At 34.9% G+C, this 23,466-nt stretch overlaps 1 protein-coding gene across 14 annotated transcripts in view; it reads left to right on the forward strand.

Annotated features, from left to right (window-relative positions):
* LOC121383032 overlaps positions 1 to 23,466 on the forward strand; it is a 101,946-nt gene that overhangs the window by 37,513 nt on the left and 40,967 nt on the right. The window contains exon 5 of one of the 14 annotated variants that reach the window (XM_041512784.1): positions 21,309 to 22,188. The exons of 11 other annotated variants lie outside the window; for them this stretch is intronic. In XM_041512784.1, coding sequence (XP_041368718.1) covers positions 21,309 to 21,424 — 116 coding nt within the window. In that variant the 3' untranslated portion in view covers positions 21,425 to 22,188. Of the gene's footprint in view, positions 1 to 14,120; positions 14,739 to 17,483; positions 18,623 to 21,308; positions 22,189 to 23,466 lie in introns of those variants that run through there. 2 more of the 14 variants (XM_041512781.1, XM_041512788.1) reach the window with 2 other exon arrangements.

Genomic DNA, 23,466 nt, shown 5'->3' on the forward strand with positions numbered 1-23,466 from the left:
TTATGTGAAAGTTCATTTCTGACATCCAGTAGCTACTGATTAGTAAATCAATGTGCTCTAGTGGTGTCGTTAAACAAAACAAACTTTAACTTTAGTGTATAATTGTCATTCTTCCTCGTGTTGCAGCCTTAGTGATTATTTGTTGCCTTTTATTTTTAATTAAAATTTGTGTGTAAATTAAACAAGTGGAGAACTCGTCAGATTTATCAGCACTTGTTATGTTTGAAATATGGTCATTCTGAGAAATGAAATATAAGAGAAGAAACCCAGTGTCACCTCACAGGTTTTGATTGTCTGCAGGAGACTCATTTTCTGACAGCACATACCACAGCTTTTGGTATATACCATTCTTGGAATTCTGTGTAAACTTTCTATACTTCAGATTGAGATTAATTTAGAACAAAAATCCCCCCAAAATCATCTTCCATCATGCATGTTTGAGAGTCAAATATCTTGTCATAAGAACCTTGCTTGTGTTATAAAAGCAACAAGTATTTTTTATTAAGCATTTTTAGTTGATATGTTTTTAAACAATGTATATTTCTGAACTATTTAACAGCAGGTATGAAATACTGGAATTCCACATTTAGTGCTGTCTTTATATAGTGATGAAAAGCTCACAGGACATGTAACCCAGAGGACAGGTGTAGGATGTTTTTAGGGAGGAGGTGTAACATTTAAAGGGGGAACCTACAGTATTCAAGGAGGGGTGCAATGTATAAAAAGGACACATGCAGTCTTCAGAAGTAAAGTAATATGCAGTATTTATATGGCAGTCTTTCCCAAGAAACCAAACTGATCAAGATAATATAATATATTCCCCCACTTAAAAGTAAAGAATGCATTGTATTCAGTGTATAAACATTGGAGTTTTCAGAGCTCTTCACAATTTGGGTGGGGTTTTGCACCCCCAATACCCTTGTCCTGGAAACATGCCTGAATAACCCTACTTGTTAAAACCCAACAAAGTCTTCTGAATGTTTTTGCCCAAGGTCACTTTCGTTCTTTTGCCAGCATTTCAAACAGTGGAACTGATTGTCTGTGTTCTAGACTCCAGCAGACATTTAAAATTCCAAGGTAACAAGCCAGCTCTAACACCAAACTTTCAAACTCTGGCTTGTTGAAACAAATAGTGTTTTACATTCTTCTGAAGTAAGGGGTGGGACGTAGCCCAGTGGTAAAGCATTCGCTTGATGCACGGTCAGTTTGGGATCGATCCCTGTCAGTGGGCCCATTGGGTATATCAAAGGCTGTGGTATGTGTTATCCTGTCTGTGGGATGGTGCATATAAAAGATCCCTTGCTGCTAATCGAAAAGAGTAGTCCATGAAGTGGCGACAGCGGGTTTCCTCTCTCTTTTATCTGTGGTCCTTAACCATATGTCCAACGCCATATAACCGTAAATAAAATGTGTTGAGTGTGTCGTTAAATAAAACATTTCCTTCCTTCCTTCCTTCTAAAGCAAAGGGATTAGAGTAGGCACAGGTCATCTTAAATTAGTAGGCTCTCATTAGAATTAAGTATTGTCAAGAAGAAGGCAAACGATTATGAGGCTAAACATGAGGAAAGATGACACAATTTAAACAAATTATTAGGATTGAAATGTTAAAAAATTTAGCTATTAATATTGTTTTTCTGTCCGACTTTATATCAGTCATATTGGATCATAAATTCTTCACAAGGTTATGAGGCTCTTTCTTTCCAATAAGCCATTTTATTCTGAATGACTATGAGTGTGGTCTCCAAAGGTTATTCAGAACATTGTTGGAATTCATGGTTACTACATGCTTGTATTTATCCTGAATAGTATGTTAACATGCCCTAAATAGGTCACTGTGATCTACTTTTCATGCACCACTGGACATAAAGGAAAATGTTCTCCAATGAATACAACCCCTAAACCTCATAATGGCAATCATCAACGCTGCTGCAAAAAGCTGTTGCAAAATTGATCTGCCACAGCATTTGTATGATTATGATATCGGTTGTCTGCTTTGTTATTATCTGTACTAAATTGACAGCACAAGATGACTTGAATATCGAGAGCTGATGAATATCTTTGATACTGATGTAAGTATACTACTGCAATCAGAGATGAATTTGAATAATTTCTGTTTTATTATTTTGGATTTTATGACTACTTGAAAACTGTCATCCTTGTTCTTTGATGACATTGTCTCATTAACCCTACCTTTTAAGAGCATGCAAACTTCTGGATGTTTTGCTCAATGTTATTTTCATCTCTGCTGTATGAAGCAGTTTCGTCAAACATGATAAAGCAACAAGCTGCACATCCTATACAGACAGTGCATCGAATGTCACTGTGACTGGCGTCTTGTATACCACTAAACACAGGGCTCCAATTCAAACAGTGACCCTGCAGCAAATTGTTACAATGTCTTAGTCTGACAGACAAACCTTATTTTGCTTGTTGGTATTTGGTCATTGTTCTTGAACATGATTCCTGAAAGTTGTTTCAAATTTTAAAAACATGAAACTGTTCACATATTTATTTGAATGTGTTTGTTAGTGTTATATCAAGACATTTGTTGCAGTTCGTCTTGTTGTCCTGCCTTCTGGTCATAATTCCCCCCACTCCACTCCACCCACCCAAAATCTACATCAGTCTAGATATCTAGATACGTTGGCCTTGCTCTCTAATTTGCCAAATTCTAGGCCTGTAAACCTAAAAGGAAAATATGGTCCATTTTAACCTGGCCTAGTCAGGGTTTCTGCCAGACGGTAAAATATGGTCCATTTTAACCTGGCCTAGTCAGGGTTTCTGCCAGACGGTAAAATATGGTCCATTTTAACCTGGCCTAGTCAGGGTTTCTGCCAGACGGTAAAATATGGTCCATTTTAACCTGGCCTAGTCAGGGTTTCTGCCAGACGGTAAAATGGGTATGGCGTCATACCCAGATTTGTTTTCAATTTAAAAAAAAAAAAGTTAACTTTTTAACAAAATTAATTACTCTTATTATTAATATATGATTTTCTTAACCCTAACCCTAAATTTAACCAAATTGTTTTTCTGGGAGAGGCCCCCCACACCCCCTGTTGACTGTGGTTGCATTTAATTCCATAGCACCATACCCACAAATTTCTTGCTGGCAGAAACACTGTTAGTGTTGGAATAAATCTAGTCAAACCAAATTGTCAGGTGCCATAATTAGGTCACTTTGACCTGCTTTCTAGGCAACACTAAAATTTATGTTTAAAATTGGTCTACTGAATCTTTAAACTGTGTGAGTCGGGATGATCAGACTTTGTTAGTACTATATTACCTTCAAAAGCTGTGTGTTGCTTGATAAGAGGGGTTCAACTTTATGACTGCCAATGTAAATTATTTTATACACAAATATAGAATCAGATGGCATTGGTGTTACAGTAACTTGATTATTTTTTATCACTTGATTGAAGGTGTTCTCTGAAGTATTGATCAAGAAAACAAATTTATGTTTTATTACAGGCCATTAGTAACCAGTTCATATACTCAACAACAAAAAAGAAGAATATATATATGTATGTATATGTATATGTATATGTATATGTATATGTATATGTATATGTATATGTATATGTATATGTATATGTATATGTATATGTAGATAGTCTTGTTTATGACATCAACCTGACAAACTCCATGGATGACATTTTGGGAAAAGATATTATTATGAAAAAGGTTTGTGTAATTAAATGTGACGTTGTGGGTCTGTGCTTACTTCACAATGATTGTCAACATTACCCACAAACCAAAATACACAGTCCACAGTTGTGTTAGAATCGGATGCCTCACTGGCAGTAATGTGCAACTGGTAGGCATTACTGGTAGTTAGTTGAAATTACTGGTAGCTGCTTGATATTGGTTTTGGAGGGTTGTGGTTGTAGTTCAGATATACAAATCCTGCACAGCCAACATAACTCATCGTCTACCACTACGAGGACAGTCCTCAGTGAATCCAGTAACATTTAGTCAATTCACAACAAGTCTTTGTACAATTGGTCTTGTAACACCAAAGTGTATGGCAATATCACTGATAATAGTGATATTGATGTCTTTTTGAAGCATTCCATCTGCTCTCTCGTGGTTATTTGGGGTCAAGTGTGACATGGTCAAAAGGAATGTTCTGGACATCATTTTTTGTTTATAAACAGTGTTTGACTTTTCTGAGCAAGAATGTAAATCCAATAGGTGCTGTGGAAATCATGCTCTTGGTCCCTTGATACAGCATGTCTATAATATGCAATATGTGTTGTAGGAGACATATGTGCTCAGACATGTAATAATAAACGTTTTCTAATGTGTACTTTCTTCTCTTTTTGTTGTTGAGTATATTACCAGGATTCAGTGTCTTAAGACATCTCAGTTTTGATCACACTGCCTCAAATTCTAATTGTGCAGGTAACTAGGAATAACACCATGGAAGGTGGTGTAAAAAAACACAGTGAGCCTAGACTTAGGCTCACATGCGTCGTGTAATGTGAGTCAGTATAATGATGATTTCCATCTTCCGGGATGTGAGAGCTACGTGGAAACACGTAAATGGGCTTTTCCATTTCATCTAAAAAAAAGAAAAAAACATGATGTTCAATACTGTTGACCACACAATGTTCATTTGCATGTTTTCACGGTTTCAAGTTTATGATGTGTGCCATATATTATAAGTTATAACCAGTTTAGATTTGTTAGCATTGAATGCAATTTTTGGGAGTTCCAGGGGTTGCAAACACCAATTTTCCTTCAGGGGCCCTTGAGCAGCCTCTGGACTCCAGCTGCAGTAAGCAAAAGACAAAGAATTTTTTCTTTCTTTTATGATCATCACAAATGTATATATGGATGATGATAAGATGAATGGTGAATCCACATTATTACCAATTTCGTATGGAACCACTTGACAAGTCAATTGTTCACACTTGCTGTCAGTTAAGCTATTTCAGTATCACTTGAGCCCAGGGCAAGTTCAAGATCATTCAGAATTTGGTTAAATTTATCTGAATTATTTAATAGCTGGTAAGCATTCATATTTGGTATGGATGTTGACAAAGTCAAAGTGCAACCCCCCACCCCCTCATCCCCATGAATCATAACGTGACCCAATTTTAAGGTGTCTATGACATCACTGCTCAGGTACTGAGATAGTGTTTCAACGCATCTGTTTTGACTGCCACCTTCCATTCAGGGTATTCTGCCTGCCTTCATTATGTGAAATCACTCAAGAACAGCATTTGTTAATAAAGTTGGGAGATCATTATAAATATAATTAATGATTTACAATGAGTGCATGGATTTGTACTACTTCAGAGGACACCTTTGATTTACCAATTACAATTTTATGTGCACTTGCTTAGTATTGCAAGTTTTTTAAATGGTTGTTTTCAGGTTTATTACCGTATGTATCTGTATGTAATATTTTTCTATACATTCTCAGCGTTTCTGTCAGAGGGTAAAACGGGTATGGCACCATACCCAAATATTTTTGCAGATGTTATTTGTTTAAGATAATCTTTTGACAAAATTAATGACTCTTATCATTACTCTATGATTTTCTTATCCCAAAACTTAACCTATTTAACTTGGGGAGGTCCCCCATACTACAGTTGTATTCAGTTCCATAGCGCCATGCATACCCAAAAATTTCTTTCTGGCAGAAACACTTATTCTTTTAGATTCTAACTTAAAAAGTTCATGATAAATTTTAAATTACACATATATACTGTAATTCAGGAAATTAACACCAAAAGCTTGTCAAGATGTAGTTCACAATAATATATAGATGCAAATATACTAGTAATCATTTAAAAGTCCAATGAAGAAACAAAAACAGCATATAAACTTGCAGTGAACTAAACTCTTGTTCACCGAAGTTGGTAGTACTTTCCCAAGCACTAATAACAAATAGGCTAAAATGCATTAAAAATATGTCACTTTCTGTCACTCATATTGTTGCTTACACTAACATGTCAGCCTGTTTTCCGCCTGTGTGTAAGATTATATCTTTGTTCTTTATGTTCTTATTATAGTCAACTCCATACATGGGGCTGAAGGGATAAGCCAATCAATTAAAACAGCCCTGAAATCCAAAGAAAGACACAATTAGCTAACCAAGCCAAGTTGAGAAAGTACTATTATTACCGGAAAATACTCAGAAGTACCATAACTAGGTCTTAAGTCACATGTTTAACATCTATTGTTTTAAGTAAAAGTTGAACTGCTCCGATAATTTTAGGTCACGATTTTGGCTCAGGTAACTGACTTGCGATAATTTAATGGGCCACATTAATTTCCTGAATTACATTGTTTAATATTTTTGCTCAGCTCTATTCAGCATGTCAGCACTATATTCAGTATATAAAAAACATGAAAAAAAGGAAGTTTTTTTTGGTAATCAGTTGGAGCTTTCTGAATCCTTATGTTCGTTACTTAATTAATTAATTACGCTTACAGGTAGATTTATTTAGATTAATAAAACAAACACCATAATGGTCTCTTCAATCATTTTGTCATGTATGTATATAGCAGAAACCTTAAAAATAATTGTATCGTGTGGGAAGCAACAAATTATGCTTTTTAAATTTTAATTTGGAAGCAGAAATTGAGAAGCAGTTTCTTGAAACTGGGGTCTCAAAATTACACTTCTTATTAGACTTGTAACATTTTCCCAACAGAAAACAAATATAAATAAAAGCTTAAATGATATGCATGTATATTACTGGTATTTGAAAATAAGCAATTCTGGATGTATTTGAAATACTGTCAAAAATAAGATGGGAAGCAAAACCTGATTATAAATCTTATTATCAAAAAGCTAATTATGCAAGTTGCTGAGAAAGTACTTGTATTACCAGAAATTACTCGGTGTTTGCTGCCTGTACCCTGTTAATTTCAAGCCATGACACCACATTAAAAAACATGTATCTCTTTAATACTTAAAAAAAAGCATTGTATAGCACAGTTAGTACTTGGGTCGGTGACCACAAAGTGCTGTAGATGAACATTGCTGCACAACTGATATCAAAGTGTCAGAGGTCATGTCAGTATTTACTCCATCTTGCTGACAGAAAGTGCATGTCAAAGATCACTTGCTGCTAATCAGAGTTGTCTGTCTTTCAGCAGCAGATATCCTCTCTCACACTTACACTTTGTCGTTATCTTTAACTGGATATATAAAGACAAAAATTAAGCCTATTGACTGCATGTAAGAAAAATTAAGCCATTTAATGACTGCATTCATTGGAGGTAGTGGTGTACCAAAGATCCTAGTTAGAATCCATAGTGCAGTTAACTTTGAATATCGCTTTAAATAAGACCATGCCAGTCATTGGTGAGATGTGGCAGGACTTGTTGTTTCATCTGGCCAGTATATTGCTGTAATTTAGTTTTTAAACTGGTATATATGTACCAGCTACTATTGGGCTTGAAACATGTGCAGGGTTCTAATAAACAGAACTAGGTTAGTAGGTTGTATCTAAAACTAGCAGCTTAAACCCCATTTTTTCTTAGTTCCTATTTTGTTTTAAATGTGAGAGGTTGTAATACAATATATTTCTATCCATAGTGTATGTGTTGACTGAAAGGCTGCGTGTAGCGGTTTTAGCCACATACATGTATGTTACTATTTAATAGTTATTATCTGAGGGATTTGATTTGGTGGTATATACCCTGGCATGCCTGGTACAGGAAGACACCCATGTCAGTTTTTATCCTGTTGTACTTTAAATATACTTCAATTAACATTGCTCTTTGAAGTTAGAAGAAAACATTCAGATTTAAATGTACTTTGATTAACACTGCAGGCATCGAAATAAGTCGAGAACAGTCGTTCAGGTTACCAGGAGGTTACCACATGTAAGAAAACTCGAGAACGGTGTTTCGTTCTCGACAAAAATTTCAACGTTAACAGTAGTTTTGTTTTCAAACTTAAACGAGGCAATGAATTCTGGACTTTCTTGTTTCATTTTCTCATAAGGAATTGAATCGATGTTCGCATGCAATTGCAAGCAACTATAGTCATTACGTGTTTAAGCAGCGTCCACTAGATGAAATACTTCTGCATTTCGTTATCTCGTACGAAATTGCACTAATGTTCGTGTGCGCTTGTGCAATTGCAAGCAGATACGGCAATCCGCATTTAAGCAGCGCCCACTAGATAAATTTACTTCCAGATTTCGTTTCTCATACCAATGTGGTAACCTATAGGTTACCAGGCTATATTTTGTGGTAACCTGAAAATGGGTTACCAGACAATACTTATTTCAATGCCTGCATTACCCTTTGAAGTTGGAAGAAAACTTTCAGGTTTAAATTGAATGTGATTAACATTGCCCTTTGAAGTTAGAAGAAAACATTCAGATTTAAATGTACTTTGATTAACATTGCCCTTTGAATTTACAAGAAAACTTTCAGGTTTAAATTTACTTTAATTAACATTGCCCTTTGAAGTTAGAAGAAAACTTTCAGGTTGTTTGTAATTGGTTTGAATAGTTCTTACAATTTGATATCATGAGCAATTGCTCTCGGTTGCATGTGCTATCACTTAACGATTTCCGTTTTGGCTGAAAACTGCTTGCCTCATCAGATGTTGATATTGCTAATTTATTTTACTCAAACTCGGAGCAATTGTTCTCCTACATTAATTTCAGGAAAGCAGTTCATTGCTCACCAACGATTTTGAAACCATAAGCACTAGTTTTAATGATAAAAGTCAAAGATATGGTTTTGTGGGAGTTACTTGTATTCGAGTTTCCACTTTCTGAACTAACATTCCTTTACAGTCTGTGTTTGGTTCTTTAAATTTTGTGTTTTACCATTTTATCCATATTTGAGTGTAATATTTTGCTCTTCATCTTTAGGACAGTTAATTATCTTAGTTTTCTATTGATTTGATGGCCAGTTTTTATTACTGATTTGATGGCCAGTTTTTATTACAAGATGTAATAGCTTATCATCTTCAACATCCTCTTTAGGACAGTTAATTATCTTAGTTTTCTATTGATTTGATGGCCAGTTTTTATTACTGATTTGATGGCCAGTTTTTATTACAAGATGTAATAGCTTATCATCTTCAACATCCTCTTTAGGACAGTTAATTATCTTAGTTTTCTATTGATTTGATGGCCAGTTTTTATTACAAGATGTAATAGCTTATCATCTTCAACATCCTCTTTAGGACAGTTAATTATCTTAGTTTTCTATTGATTTGATGGCCAGTTTTTATTACACGATGTAATAGCTTATCATCTTCAACATCCTCTTTAGGACAGTTAAATATAGGACAGTTAATTATCTTAGTTTTCTCTTAGGACACCGTTAAATATCTTAGTTTTCTATTGATTTGATGGCCAGTTTTTATTACAAGATGTAATAGCTTATCATCTTCAACATGCTCATTTCCAGTGAGTACCGGGTACAGCATCATTGTATTGAAAACTCTCTTCATTCACCAAAGTGGGGCGGAACGTAGCCCAGTGGTAAGTGTTCGCTTGATGTGCGGTCGGTCTGGGATCGATCCCGTCGGTGGGCCCATTGGGCTATTTTTCATTCCAGCCAGTGCACCACGACTGGTATATCAAAGGCTGTGGTATGTGTTATTCTGTCTGTGGGATGGTGCATATAAAAGATCCCTTGCTGCTAATCGAAAAGAATAGCCCGTGAAGTGGTGACAGCGGGTTTCTTCTCTCAATATCTGTGTGGTCCATAACCCTATGTCTGACGCTATATAACCGTAAATAAAATGTGCTGAGTGCGTCGTTAAATAAAACATTTCCTTCACTCATTCACCAAAGTCTGCCATACAAGGCTCAAACTTCATTTTGTGGAGAGCGGTGCAATGTTTTCTTTTAAAATAACTTCAAGATGGAAGCAAATACTAGAAATTGAAAAGCAGAGCTTGAAATTAGTCTCAAAATTAGATTTGTAGCTTAACTAACTGTTTTAACAACAATGCCAAAGATTTGAGACTGGCAGAGATAAAAGCTTATTATGATTTATGTAATCACTCGTGAAATGAGAAATTCTCGATTTCTGAAATAATGTAAAATAAACCTGTTTTAGTGTCATCATTGTTACAGATACCAGCATTTATACAATTAACAGATGTTAACTATGACTGCCATCCTGTTCCATGATGTTACTTAAACTCACTGTCATTGTAAGATCCAGTAAAAATGTCCAATATGTTTAGGTCTTAGGCACTTGTATTAGGTAAGCTACTGTTACTTGGGACCAAAAAAACCCTGCCAAACATTTATGAAAAGATACTGGTACCCAAGTAGTTCTTAATTCAGAAGACTGCAGTCATGGAGGGTTTTTAGATCACACCAAACATGCAAAGTGGAACAGTTGTAAACCTTTACTTACTCTCGAGTGCCAAATAAATGTACACCTACGTTTATTAAATTTGTGAAAAAAAATTGGTGTCTACGCTTATTCAGCACCCTACATTTAATTACATCTTTAAAAAATGTAACCCCCTATGCTACTTCGGCACCCAACGCTTATTACAATTCTTAATTTATCAAATGGTACCGATTTTCCGCGATCACGGAAGCGGATGGAATTGTGGAATTTACAATTTTCCGAGTTGTCAAATAAAATGCCAACTTTTGTGGTCAAATAATACATTTATTTATTTATTTATTTATTTATTAATATACATACATTGTTTTTCTGCTTAATTGATCATTTGAACCATTAAGGCACAACAAAGTATGTTACTCTACGACAAAATGTAAACACGTTTACGAACATTGTTGGCCGCCATTTTGTTTTTATCTCTCCACTCAGTCCGGTTTTATTCGGTTGGGTAAATTCCAAGGATGCGTTCGATTGAGTGTTCACCTGTAAATCGATGCAACAGTTCATGCAAGCACTTTATTATATAAATTAATCAATTACACTTCAACACTTCATCTTTTCACCAAACATTGAAGACGGGAGTACCAAATTCTTAAAGGTAAATATGACTTTTTAAGCTATGTATACTAGAGTAGATAAAGTACAGTTCCTTTAGGATAAGGGGAACTGGCCCAAACTTTATTTACATTCTTTCCTCTTTTTATATATATATTTTTTTTACGTTACAAATTCCACTCATTTTAATTACAAATTCCACTCAGCCTTTTTATTTTCACTTGCAAATAGAGTCTATTAGAAATTAGCGAGAAAAATTAGGCAGTTACATCCCCTAGCCGAATTCCAGTTCCGGCGCGTTCCGCTACCAGCTGGCATGGCCGATGACCACAGTTGTTTGTGAATCTTCAGCTGAGATTTATGCATGCCAGCCCCTTGCATCATAAGTGTCCCCACCTATGCTTTAAAAATAAAGAATGATACAAGTCAACATTAAGTTGATGAAATTACGTTATGTTATAATTGACCATGTGTTAAATATAGGAGATGAATCTAGTGAGCTGTCATCCATCCTGATTGTTTTGGTTTTCTTGCATGGAACTTTTGGATTTTTTTTCAAAGCTGCAATCTCGCCTCACATTAATTATCATAATTTCATTTAAATGTACAAACACACTTACAATTTTAATTAATTGTGTGTGACAATAACACAGTTGTAACAGTTAGATAATAGAAACATATGTTTATAGTGAACACATTTTTTCATACTATGGAATTTACTACAAGTTATTTATTTCTGAGCCGCTTGTTTTCTAAATTAAATAACATATATTTTTGTTATTTCCAAAACACTTATTTTTATTTTTACGTGAAACCAAATTCTGTTTTCATTACTAGTCAATTTTTACAATTTAGCTAAATTTCCAGACCCTATGCTAATTCCACATTCTACTTTTAATTGATTTTAGACAAATTTCCAGACCCTATGCTAATTCCGCACTCTACTTTTAATTGATTTTAGACAAATTTCCAGACCCAATAACACAGTTGTAACAGTTAGATAATAGAAACATATGTTTATAGTGAACACATTTTTTCATACTATGGAATTTACTACAAGTTATTTATTTCTGAGCCGCTTGTTTTCTAAATTAAATAACATATATTTTTGTTATTTCCAAAACACTTATATTTATTTTTACGTGAAACCAAATTCTGTTTTCATTACTAGTCAATTTTTACAATTTAGCTAAATTTCCAGACCCTATGCTAATTCCACATTCTACTTTTAATTGATTTTAGACAAATTTCCAGACCCTATGCTAATTCCGCACTCTACTTTTAATTGATTTTAGACAAATTTCCAGACCCTATGCGTATTCAGCCCCTATGTTTATTAGGCACTCAAGAGTACGTGTATGTGTATGGCAACTCTGAGAATGATCATAATATATCACTACAGTTGTTTTATAGCTTAATTACATATTCAACATGACTGAAATTGTTCATTGATATAATTACCACTTTTCATATTGAATATCCTGTTTTACTGCATATTGAATATATCGGAGTGCTATGACTAATCTAAGCTCAGTGAATGGTGTTTCCATGGATCTTCAAGTTCCTGAAATCAGATGTTACATCATGGTTCCACAAAATATGTTTTAGGTTTTTTGCAGTGGCAGATCCAGAAAATCATTTTGGGGAGTGCCCAATGACATGAGGTGGAATGCCAAGGGAACTTTGGGGGAGGTTTGGAGGGGTTGAAAATTAATATATAATAAAATTATAACTGTCACAAATTATGGGGGGGGGGGGCAGACTCCTGGGCCCCCCACCCCTAGATCCACCTCTGTTTTGTATTTACCAAGTATATCTACATATAAAGCATCTTTTATTCATATTATGTGTGTAACGTTTGCTCTCTCTCTCTCTCTCTCTCTCTCTCTCTCTCTCTCTCTCTCTCTCTCTCTCTCTCTCTCTCTCTCTCTCTCTCTCTCTCTCTCTCTATTTTTATTTTTTTGATTGACTGAAGAAATTACACTAACAGGAATAATTACTAACAAAATTCATTTAAAAAAATACAATAATACATTGGTAATATGGCACATTTACTCACAATACATTTATCACACACTTGATGGGATGACACCACCACTGCAGCCAGTCTACATGTACGAGACAAATTTAGTTACACTGGAAAGAGTGCCCCTTTTCTTTTCTTTATTTTAGGTTGTTGGAATGAAGATTGATTTGACTGTTACGTTATGCAATGTTGAAAAGATGTGGGTGGGTCAACTATCATAATTATGGTGCAAATACAGGGCTGATTCCTGCAATACATCTAGAACTGAAGGCCATATCATTATGTAGTGTATTGCCTCTATACTGAGGTTTAATGAGAGTTACTTCCCTTTTTGTACCCCTCGAAGTAAAGAGTGGTAATAATTTAAACTATAGGTGGTGAACTAGGTAAAAAAAAAAAGTATGACAGAAACCTGTACTTGGTAGAAAGTTAAACCTTGTTTTTGTTTTTTTTTAATTGTGGCTACTGGGTAATATTTATATGCTTGGCTATGCCTGTCTATGAAAGAATTTATGTACACCAAAAATAGCCAGATGAAATGTTTTTAACAAATGGTGATTATTATCGGTTACGTCATCCTAAAATGTTTAATAATAAGTGCATTTCTGGAATTACAGGGCTTTAGATCTTACTAATTTGGACACAAGTGAGACTTTTGTCTTTGGAGTGCAGGAAGGTCGTTTTAGTTCAATACTGTCATCAACAGCTGCTGTAGAGTTCAATATTCAGAAATGCAGAAATTCAGAAGTTATTTTAGTGGTTTTGAAGTGAAATATTTTGAGGTCAGCATGCTTGTACTTAATTTAGGCCAGGTCAGGCGAATGTATTTCAGATTCAAACAGCGATCTTTACATAGGGTTATATTATATTTATCAACTTTTTTTATGCAATCTAAATCCCTGCATTAACTTAGTATGTATTAGAAAAAGGGATTTATATATTTTTTTTTTAAATAGTAAATGAAAAATTTACTAACTGTGATAGCTGTAATTTCCAAATGGTGAAAATGTATTGCTGCAAATAATACAGTATATAAATTATAATGCATACATCCATATGAACCTTGAAATGGAAACATTTACTAGACAAACTGTTTGTAACTTCTACTTGTCTTATAATGTATTTTTGTCAAATGCACCATAGTACAAATATAGCTAAGAGGTTATTATTTCCATTAATATTGCAGATACTGACTTCAATTAACTTGTCTGATGTAGCATAACCACAAGGTGTGAGACAGCTGCATTGCATTGCATTTTCATTGAACTGTTCATAGACATGCAACTCTGAACTAGGGACTCCACGAGTCCAAAATATTGGACTTGAATACCCAAGGGTTAAAATCGACCCGGACCTGAGTACCCGACACTTACACTAGATAATGATGAGACCAAGGAATAAAGTAAAATAGTATTATGCATCTTAATTCCAGCGCTGAATATTGATGCCAAATCATGTCATTGTATTGCATTTAAAAAACGGTTGATACGTCCAGTGTTATTACGGACGAACAGCCAGTTTAAAAAGAGAAACTAGCGCATGATCATATAAATATTATATAACTTATATTGTTGATTATCTATTGCTGAAAATATTGTCCTACATTGATAATTGTATTCCACTTTGTACGGGTGCTCGAGTCCTGTGAACGGACTGTAGTCTTGCTAGACTCGACCCGTGCCCGAGTACTCGAGTACTTGTGGAGACCCTAATCTGAACCATTATTAATAATTTGTTTACATATTATATATGTAATAGGACTGAACCATACACAATCTTTTACATTGTATATGGGCCATTGTCTCAGAAGTTGTCACTTTGCATAGTAGTAGGACCTTTGTATAAAGAATGTTTTTAAAATATGATGTTTTATGGTCATGTCTTATCTCTGGGATCAGGTGAATGTATTTAAAATTCAAGCAGCGAACTTTACTTAGGATTTTATTATTTTTATCAACGTTTTTCCAGAACAAGGTCTGATAGCAATGGCTGCCATAGTACGTGTTGACGTACTTTGTTTTGTTTTAATAAAAAATTGATAGTCTTGACAAAATTTAACAAAAACACAAATTCTCATCTCATTATTGTTGATTATCTATGTTGAATTGCCAAGCTATCTTCGCAACATCCATTTATGTTGATCTCTGAATGAATCATGTTTGACACCCAATAGCCGATGTATTTTTCGTGCTGGGGTGTTGTTCAACATTCATTCATTCTGAATGAATGAATCACATTCATTTAATACATCAATTAATTAAATGTCCATTACAGTGTTTAACTTTCATGGCGATTTACCCATTTTTCACAGAGTTATGGTCCTTGAAGTTAGGAGATAGGAAAATTTGTTGGTCCCGGTAGGGGACATGTATTGCTTTAGCAGTACTCTCAGAATGCTTGTTTTTATTTGGCAAAAATAATTTGTGTAATGATGGAAATTGTTTTTTGCAATTTTTAGATAATTTGTCAAAATTTTCTGCTCACTCAGAGCTAGTCCTGCAATGGTGCCTGAACTTCTTTTGGATATGGGCACGTTAATAAAGTAACAGTAACTGTAACACTCAACCAGCAGAGATTTTCAAAGCTGTCTGCATGGTTTATTTTGGCATGCATTCCACAGACTGATGTAGCTAACATTATTGAGTCAGTTGATTACAAAACTCGAAATAACAATAATTCGGTACTGGCACATGTACAGTGAAGCCTCTCCAAACTGGACCCTCTGTTAACCAGAATTCCATCCAAACTGGACCCTCTGTTAACCAGAATTCCATCAAAACTGGACGTTTTCACTGCCCCTTTTTAAATATCAGTACAGCACATAACCTCTCTCTAAACTAGATACCCTTAAAACCAGACTTTTTACTTGGTGCTTTGGATGTCTGGTTTAGAGCGTTTTCACTTATTATTGTTTGTGGTATACATACTTGTGTATGTTGTAGTAAATCTAAACAACAAAACTAACTAACATGTTCAATCCCATATCTCTGTTATACACATTCCTCTAAAACATAAAATCATATTCAACACCATAACTGTTTGACAATGAACACATGGAAAGGAAAATCCTTTATTTATAAAATAAAAAGGAGGGGACAAAGAGTAGAACCTTGAAGAAAACCAATATGAATTATACCAGCTTATACTAGATTACACATGTACATGTATACTATAATACTGCCGTGATACGGCAAGAGGCAGTAAGTGGTGAATTAATGCTATTAGTATCATTTGTATTTATAGTAAGATTGTATAGTATAGACACCTAGCCCAAAATGACGGGTACTGTACTGTAGTATACTTGACTGGGATGGTGTTTACGGAAACAATCATGCGTGTTTTACAATATACATATACATTTTCTGTATGTGGTGTGTTGTATGTGTGTGGCAAATGTGTGTCTGTGTGTGTGTGTTTTTCATTCCATTCCAACTTATTTTTGTGCTTATATCCAATTAAGGTTCAAGCACACTGTCCTGGGCACACACCTCAGCTATGTGGGTTGTTTGTCCAGGACAGTGAGTTAGTTGTTAGTTGTTAGTGAGAGAGAAGATTGCGTAGTGATCTTACACCTACCCATTGAACCCTTAAGAAATCAATCTGGGTTGAAGCCTGTATTGAGCTGCGAACCCTGTATACAAACCAGCCTGTAGACCGATGGCATAACCACTGCGCCACCGAGGCCAGTTGTGTGTTCGTGCATGTGTGTGGCATGATACTTTTGTCTTATTTTCCAGTTGTCAATAAACAGTGACTTGTTTTGTGGTGTTACAGCTTTGTCCTGGAAGTAACTTTGTCTCAAACATTAAATCTTATCAAAATAATCAGTACAGGACTGCCTTTCTTGGGGATTTGATTTGAATATCCAACTCACTACTCGGCAATACTGTTTATCTTTTATGAGTGACTTGATGTTGTGCTTCCCGAGCTATTTGATGTACTTTCTGCTATTTAAATTTGTAAAAACTAATCTAAACACTTGATGGTAATTAGTTATCCCACTGGTATTGAATGGTATGGGAGAATAAAATAATGGAAAGCAGTGGAAGAGAGGAATTACATCCGTTGGAAGTTCCAGAGTGGTGGCAGCGGATTTTATCTCTTATTATGATGTCAAGTACCATATGACAATGCATGATTAAAATATATTGTGTAACCTTGAAGAAAACCAATATGAATTATACCAGCTTATACTACATTACACATGTAAAATACTTCTGTGATAAGGCAAAAGAAGTAAGTGGTGAATTAATGATTTTGTGAAAATATTTTTGTGTGACTTTTATCCATCTAAAAAAGGCTTTCTTAAGCACCTGCATGATTTTGCTTCAAAGAATTGTGTTGTTTATCACAGCTTGGTCATGAATTTCTAGGTAAAGTTAAACCAACACATATGCCTCTATGTCACTATTTCTTGAATAATATATACAATATTGAATATATTAATAAAATATGGAATAAAAATATCAAAAAGAAATCAACAAGTTTGAATGCAAACAATGATCATGACACTGTAAGTGAGTATTACCATAGAACTTGTTTGTTTCAGATTATATCGAGTCTGTGGTCTACCATAAGGGATGGAACCAACTATCAAGATATGAATTTGCCAGAAAGTTCCTCTGCAAAAGTGGATATGCTCGTCTTAAACTAGGAATTTCAAAAAGTCGAAAATGAGTGACTGATTACCAAACCCTAGCTGTTGTAACCACTGGCTGTTCAGGGCACTCTTAGCAGAATTGTAACCATTAGAGATTTACAGCTCCTTAACAGTTTTAACCATTGGTGTTTCCAGTGAACCTTCGTGTAGCAAGAGTGGTCACAATTGATGATTCGTAGTTTCTCTGTAAGCATTGGCTGTTGTGTGGTATACACAGGATGTTGAGTGGAATTTTTTTTAGGTTTCACCATGATGAAGGCTTCAAATCCTGACTTCACCTAAACTTATTTAATGTTTTCTTTGTGACTGATTAGAGTTGTCATAACTACATAATAGCACAGCATAGTGAGGATAAACTGATGACTGATATTGCTAAATGTGATATGGGTGCTCTGTTGGAATGTGAAGTGTTTATATGAGCATAAACTGGTGCTAATAACTGCCTCAAAACTTGAACCAAACTCTATAATACTGGATGTTGAATATACTAAACTAAATCAACAAAATAATATACATGTGTATTCTTCCGTAATGAGTTCTTGAACAAATTATTACTTCCGTCTTTGAAAAGAGCATCAACTGCAAACGTGAATGGCATTTAACTAATAATAATAATGTTTGATGCCTAATGACGTTTATATAGAATAATTTTTAAAATGATTAAACATGTTGCAGAAATGTAATACTATATTCATCTATCACAAACCTTGCAACAAGTACAAAATGTATGTCATCAGTGATGTCATTAAGAGTAAAAATAACAGGTAAAAATGAAATTGTAACTGGCTATTAGTGTCCAATACGAATGTCATATAACCTAAGTTGATACCAAAGCCTAAGAATGATTCAATTTCATTGGTTTATCTTAAATATTAATACCATACATCAACTACCAGCTGATATTGATATTTATCATCCATTAAAGCCTTTTGTAGGAGATAATTGCTGGTACTATAATTTGTGATATCTCCTACAATATTCTCCGCAGGAGATATCGCTTCTTATAATCTTAATTGGTCAAATTTTAATCACAAGACAATATTTTGTTACATCACTGTGTTTGTTTCAGCGCTAAACCTATCAATAGAGACGTCACGCCACTGCTGTTCTGCTAGTTAACTAGTCTACCACTGCCAAATATAGTGACATTCAACCCACATTACTGACATTGTTTACAACTGTTGCAAATGAAAAGAATGATAATGGATGATAAAAAGAATACCTCCCTCGTGTCTTGTGATATCATAATTTATCAGCACTCGTTGATAAAAGTATAAAAATCCTCGGCAAGCCTTGGATTTCATACTTTTATCAACTCGTGCAGATAAATTATGATATCACAAGACACTCGGGGAGTATCCTTTATTAACATGCAAAAATGATGTAAACATCAGAGTTTAGATTGCACCAAGGCTGAGGTGATAAATGATGTAAACATCAAGTTTAGATTGCACCAAGGCTTAGGTGATAAATGATGTAAACATCAGAGTTTAGATTGCACCAAGGCTGAGGTGATAAATGATGTAAACATCAGAGTTTAGATTGCACCAAGGCTGAGGCGATAAATGATGTGCCCAAAAGAAACAAGCCCAAATTAAGTACAAACATGATCACCTCAAAACATTTCACCTCTAAATCAATGGAATGTTAAGCTGTAGTTGGATTAAAAGAAACAAGCCCAAATTAAGTACAAACATGATCACCTCAAAACATTTCACCTCTAAATCAATGGAATGTTAAGCTGTAGTTGGATTAAAAGAAACAAGCCCAAATTAAGTACAAACATGATCACCTCAAAACATTTCACCTCTAAATCAATGGAATGTTAAGCTGTAGTTGGATTAAAAGAAACAAGCCCAAATTAAGTACAAACATGATCACCTCAAAACATTTCACCTCTAAATCAACGGAATTTTAAGCTGTAGTTGGATTAAAATTTAATGTAAAATGCATTTCTGAATATATACAACCCCTTGCCAGCTATGATTAACATTACTGCACTGAAAGGACCTTGGTGTGCTCAACAGACAAAAAACTCTTTGTGCCCAAATAGGTGAGAACTAAAACCCTAAATATACCAAGATATATTTTTTGTAATTCTAAACTCGGCAAACATTTAATAAATATGCGGCAAAAAATTGCTAGCAGCCACCTATTAATGAAATGCATGTGTCATAAAATGGTTTACTAGTTAGACATTCTTTACAGTGTGAAAATGGAAACTTCTGCTTAGCTAAAAATACATGTATTTTGTTTGATTTGGTGCAGTGTTGACAAGCATTTTAGTTCAATGTTTTGTAGCCCAGGGGCCTAATTCACTAAACTCTCGCAACTTTGCCATCTCACAGTGCAATGTTAAAAGACTTTAAAAGAGGATGCTTTGGTGTCTAGCAGAGCCTAAGAGAGCTTTGTGAATTATGCCCCAGATCTGTTTATGTGTGAGGAAAATAGCAATACTATTACAGAGTATTATAATTTATTTCAGATTATGTTTGGTCTGTGGCCACTCAAAATGGATGGCACACATTGTCAGGCTATGAATTTGCCAAAAAGTTCTTCAACAAAAGTGCATACGCTCGTCAAAAACAAGGAATTCCAACTCAGAAGCGAGCACACATAAGTGATGAATCGGTAGTGGGCAGTTTGTAACAACATGTAGAGCCTTCATTTCAATGGATGCAAGACATGGATCTCATCAAGCGATCATTGTTCTACTGGACAGTGTCAGAGTTCGACAAACCCACTAGTGCTCTGTCCTGGCCAGTGAATATTTGGTCTGGGCTAGTGGAAATGTTCAACTATAAAAAAGTTACTATTACTATAATACATAGGACATTTGCCAAAGCTTCTGTGAGGGCTAGTGACTGTCTCAAACATTTGTCAAACACTGAACAATGTGTATGATTATGGTCATATCTAAATGACTTGTATCATTGGTGGATAAATTAAGTATATGCTCACCAGACTTTGAATCATGTAAACTAATTTACTAGTTAACCTGTTCATTAATGCACCTAGAAGGGAAGTACGGGTAACTCTGTATTGTATTAATACAATACAACTAGAAGGGAGGTAACTCTATATACATTATTCTACTTGATCATGGAACTTGTACTCGATTAATTGGTCACATGGGCCAAGCATGCTGTACTTGAGCAAATCGGTTAACTGGAATGTCATTAGCTTTCTCATTTGAGATTAACTTTTTTCTCTTCAGTCAGCATTTCCTGTTTGTCATGTTGTAAACATCAACTGCACACACATTGCAGATCTCAACCATGCAATCCACAGACCTCCCCATTCAAGGGGAGCTAATACTCTGGCTCCCATCAATGCTCAGTATGGTACTATCTTAAAAGACTCCCCATAATCAGTTAATAACTCCGCTCAATTTTGTTCATGGCACGGTCTGGATAATCCTCATCTCCTTGCCGCCTTATGTTATGTTCATGTTGCCGCTGATCAAACCACTGTTAATGTTATTCAGGTTGGCAGGGGGCTTAATCTGGCTGAGAAAGTCTTTGTCTGGGTCTGGTAGATTCCACTTGATTCTTTATATGAAAACTTATTAAGTGTAATAGAAAAAAATGCATGAATGGATGTATGCTTTTGACAGTATTAGTAAATTGTGCTGAAAGGTTTGCATGGAGTTTAGATTGACAGATAAACAGATATGCTAAGACATTAAAAGAGCACTGTTACAATTTGTTTCAGATTTTGTCAAGTCAGTGATCGATATGAAAGGATGGCAACACTTGCTACCTACTGATTTTTCCAGAAAGTTGATCAACAAGCGGGCATATGCTCGCATTAAACACGGCTTCCAATGAAGGGCTGACTGGCAATAGAAGATCTAGTTAACATTTACATTAAAAAAAAACCCAAAAACCAAACAACTTATTAGAGATTTTTAAACAAGATTTCTACAATGTTTGTTAGTCTAGAAGCCATACTTATTTTTAGACTTTTATAATTGAAACTACAAAACCATTATAGCATTGGAAATCATATATTTGTACAAGACAGTGAAAGAGATATTCAATCAACATTATTACAAAGTTAGTGCAGACACTGCACATTGACCGTAGAAGTTTACAAATGGTTTAGTGGGCGGAGAATTAATATGGATTTTAACTAACACTTAAGAGAAACAATTAGTTTTTTCTCTTTAGGTTTTAATATCCCAGAGTTCAACATGTGTCAACAAAATGTTATAAAAATATCGAGGGTTACATGAAAGTTCATATTTAGTACTTTGAAAGATATTTTAAGATGGTATGTCTATTCAGTCTGTGAATCATAATCATGTTCATTGTGTTTTTGTTGACAAGTCTTAGTGTTAGTCTTGTAAATGATATGTGATAAAGATTGCAGTACAAGTTATTGATTTGTAAATTAAAATGTGTGATGATCAATCACTGAGGGTACATGTATGTCCTCTTTATTTAAATAAAGTGAAAGTATGTATTTTAAATATCCATTTTATATATATATATATAATTTCTTTTTTTAAATTTGAAAGTTGTGATGCATAACTTTCAAGGTAGTACTAAACCAAATAACTTCTGGCTAGGTCAAAGTTCGAGGTGCACCCAACTTTTGATAGAGAAGTGAACACCACAAGTCCTGTGATTGGTTATAAATGTGAGTGTGTTGGTTGTAAAAAATAATAGTTTCATCTGGGTAAAAAAAATATGCAATTTTATTTCATCTAGTACCAATGTGTCAAGTAGCCTTGTGCTCGAAACATGTATGGGGTGCCTGTAAAAAAAAGTACTTGAATTTTGTGCGGAACTAGGGTAGTCATAGATGCTACCCGTTATCTCAGAAACGAGCAGCTTGACCCCCAATTTTTTCTGATTCACTTTAAGTGTGAGGGGTGGTAGTATTTATATCCGTGGCATTTATGTTGATTGATACGCTGCAGGTAGGAGTTTTAGCCACATATGTTACTATTGTCGTCTATGGGATTTGATTTGGTAGTATACACCCTCAAGTACTAGTAGACATGGTATTTTTCTATAATTTGTCATTTAGTTTTTCAACAAATGAACTGAACTATGCTGGGTTTTTTTTTTTTTAAATGGCATTCAATCATACCAATGGCATTCGACTAGCCTACATCAACAGAAGTTAGTGTGCATTCAAAAGTACAACCACTGTCATATTTACATTAGAGGTTAAGTACTATATGTGTCTAATGGAGCATACATATATTTACATTAGAGGTTAAGTACTATATGGGTCTAATGGAGCATACATATATTTACATGCATGATTTACCATCTTGATAGTGAAAGCAATAATCTTCAAGGAAAGTACTTTCTTGTTGGGCTTGTCTTTCATATTGGTTATTGTTACAGCTTTCAATATTTGATAATTTCTATAACATATAAATATAACAACAGCATGTGATCTTCACAGTAATGTGGGGCAGGATGTAGCTTAGTGGTAGAGTGCTCGCTCGATGCGCAGTCGGTCTGGGATCGATACCCGTCTGTGGGCCCAGCCAGTGCACCACGACTGGTATATCAAAGGCCATGGTATGTACTATCCTGTCTGGGATGGTGCATATAAAAGATCCCTTGCTGCTAATCGAAAAGAGTAGCCCATGAAGTGGCGACAGTGGGTTTTCTCTCAATATTTATGTGGTCCTTAACCATATGTCTGACGCCATATAACCGTAAATAAAATGTGTTGAGTGCATCATTAAATAAAACATTTCCTTCCTTCACTGTAATGTGATTGTCAACAGGATTCTGTAGTTGACTGAGTCAAGTGATTGTGGTTTGTTCATGACAAAGTTATGTTTGTTATCTTGCATTGCTGTCCAAATGCTGACACTAGGTGTTCATTAAAGTGGAAACCTGTC

The sequence above is a fragment of the Gigantopelta aegis genome, chromosome 10 (assembly GCF_016097555.1).
Source record: "Gigantopelta aegis isolate Gae_Host chromosome 10, Gae_host_genome, whole genome shotgun sequence".
Taxonomy (NCBI): Eukaryota; Metazoa; Mollusca; class Gastropoda; order Neomphalida; family Peltospiridae; genus Gigantopelta; species Gigantopelta aegis.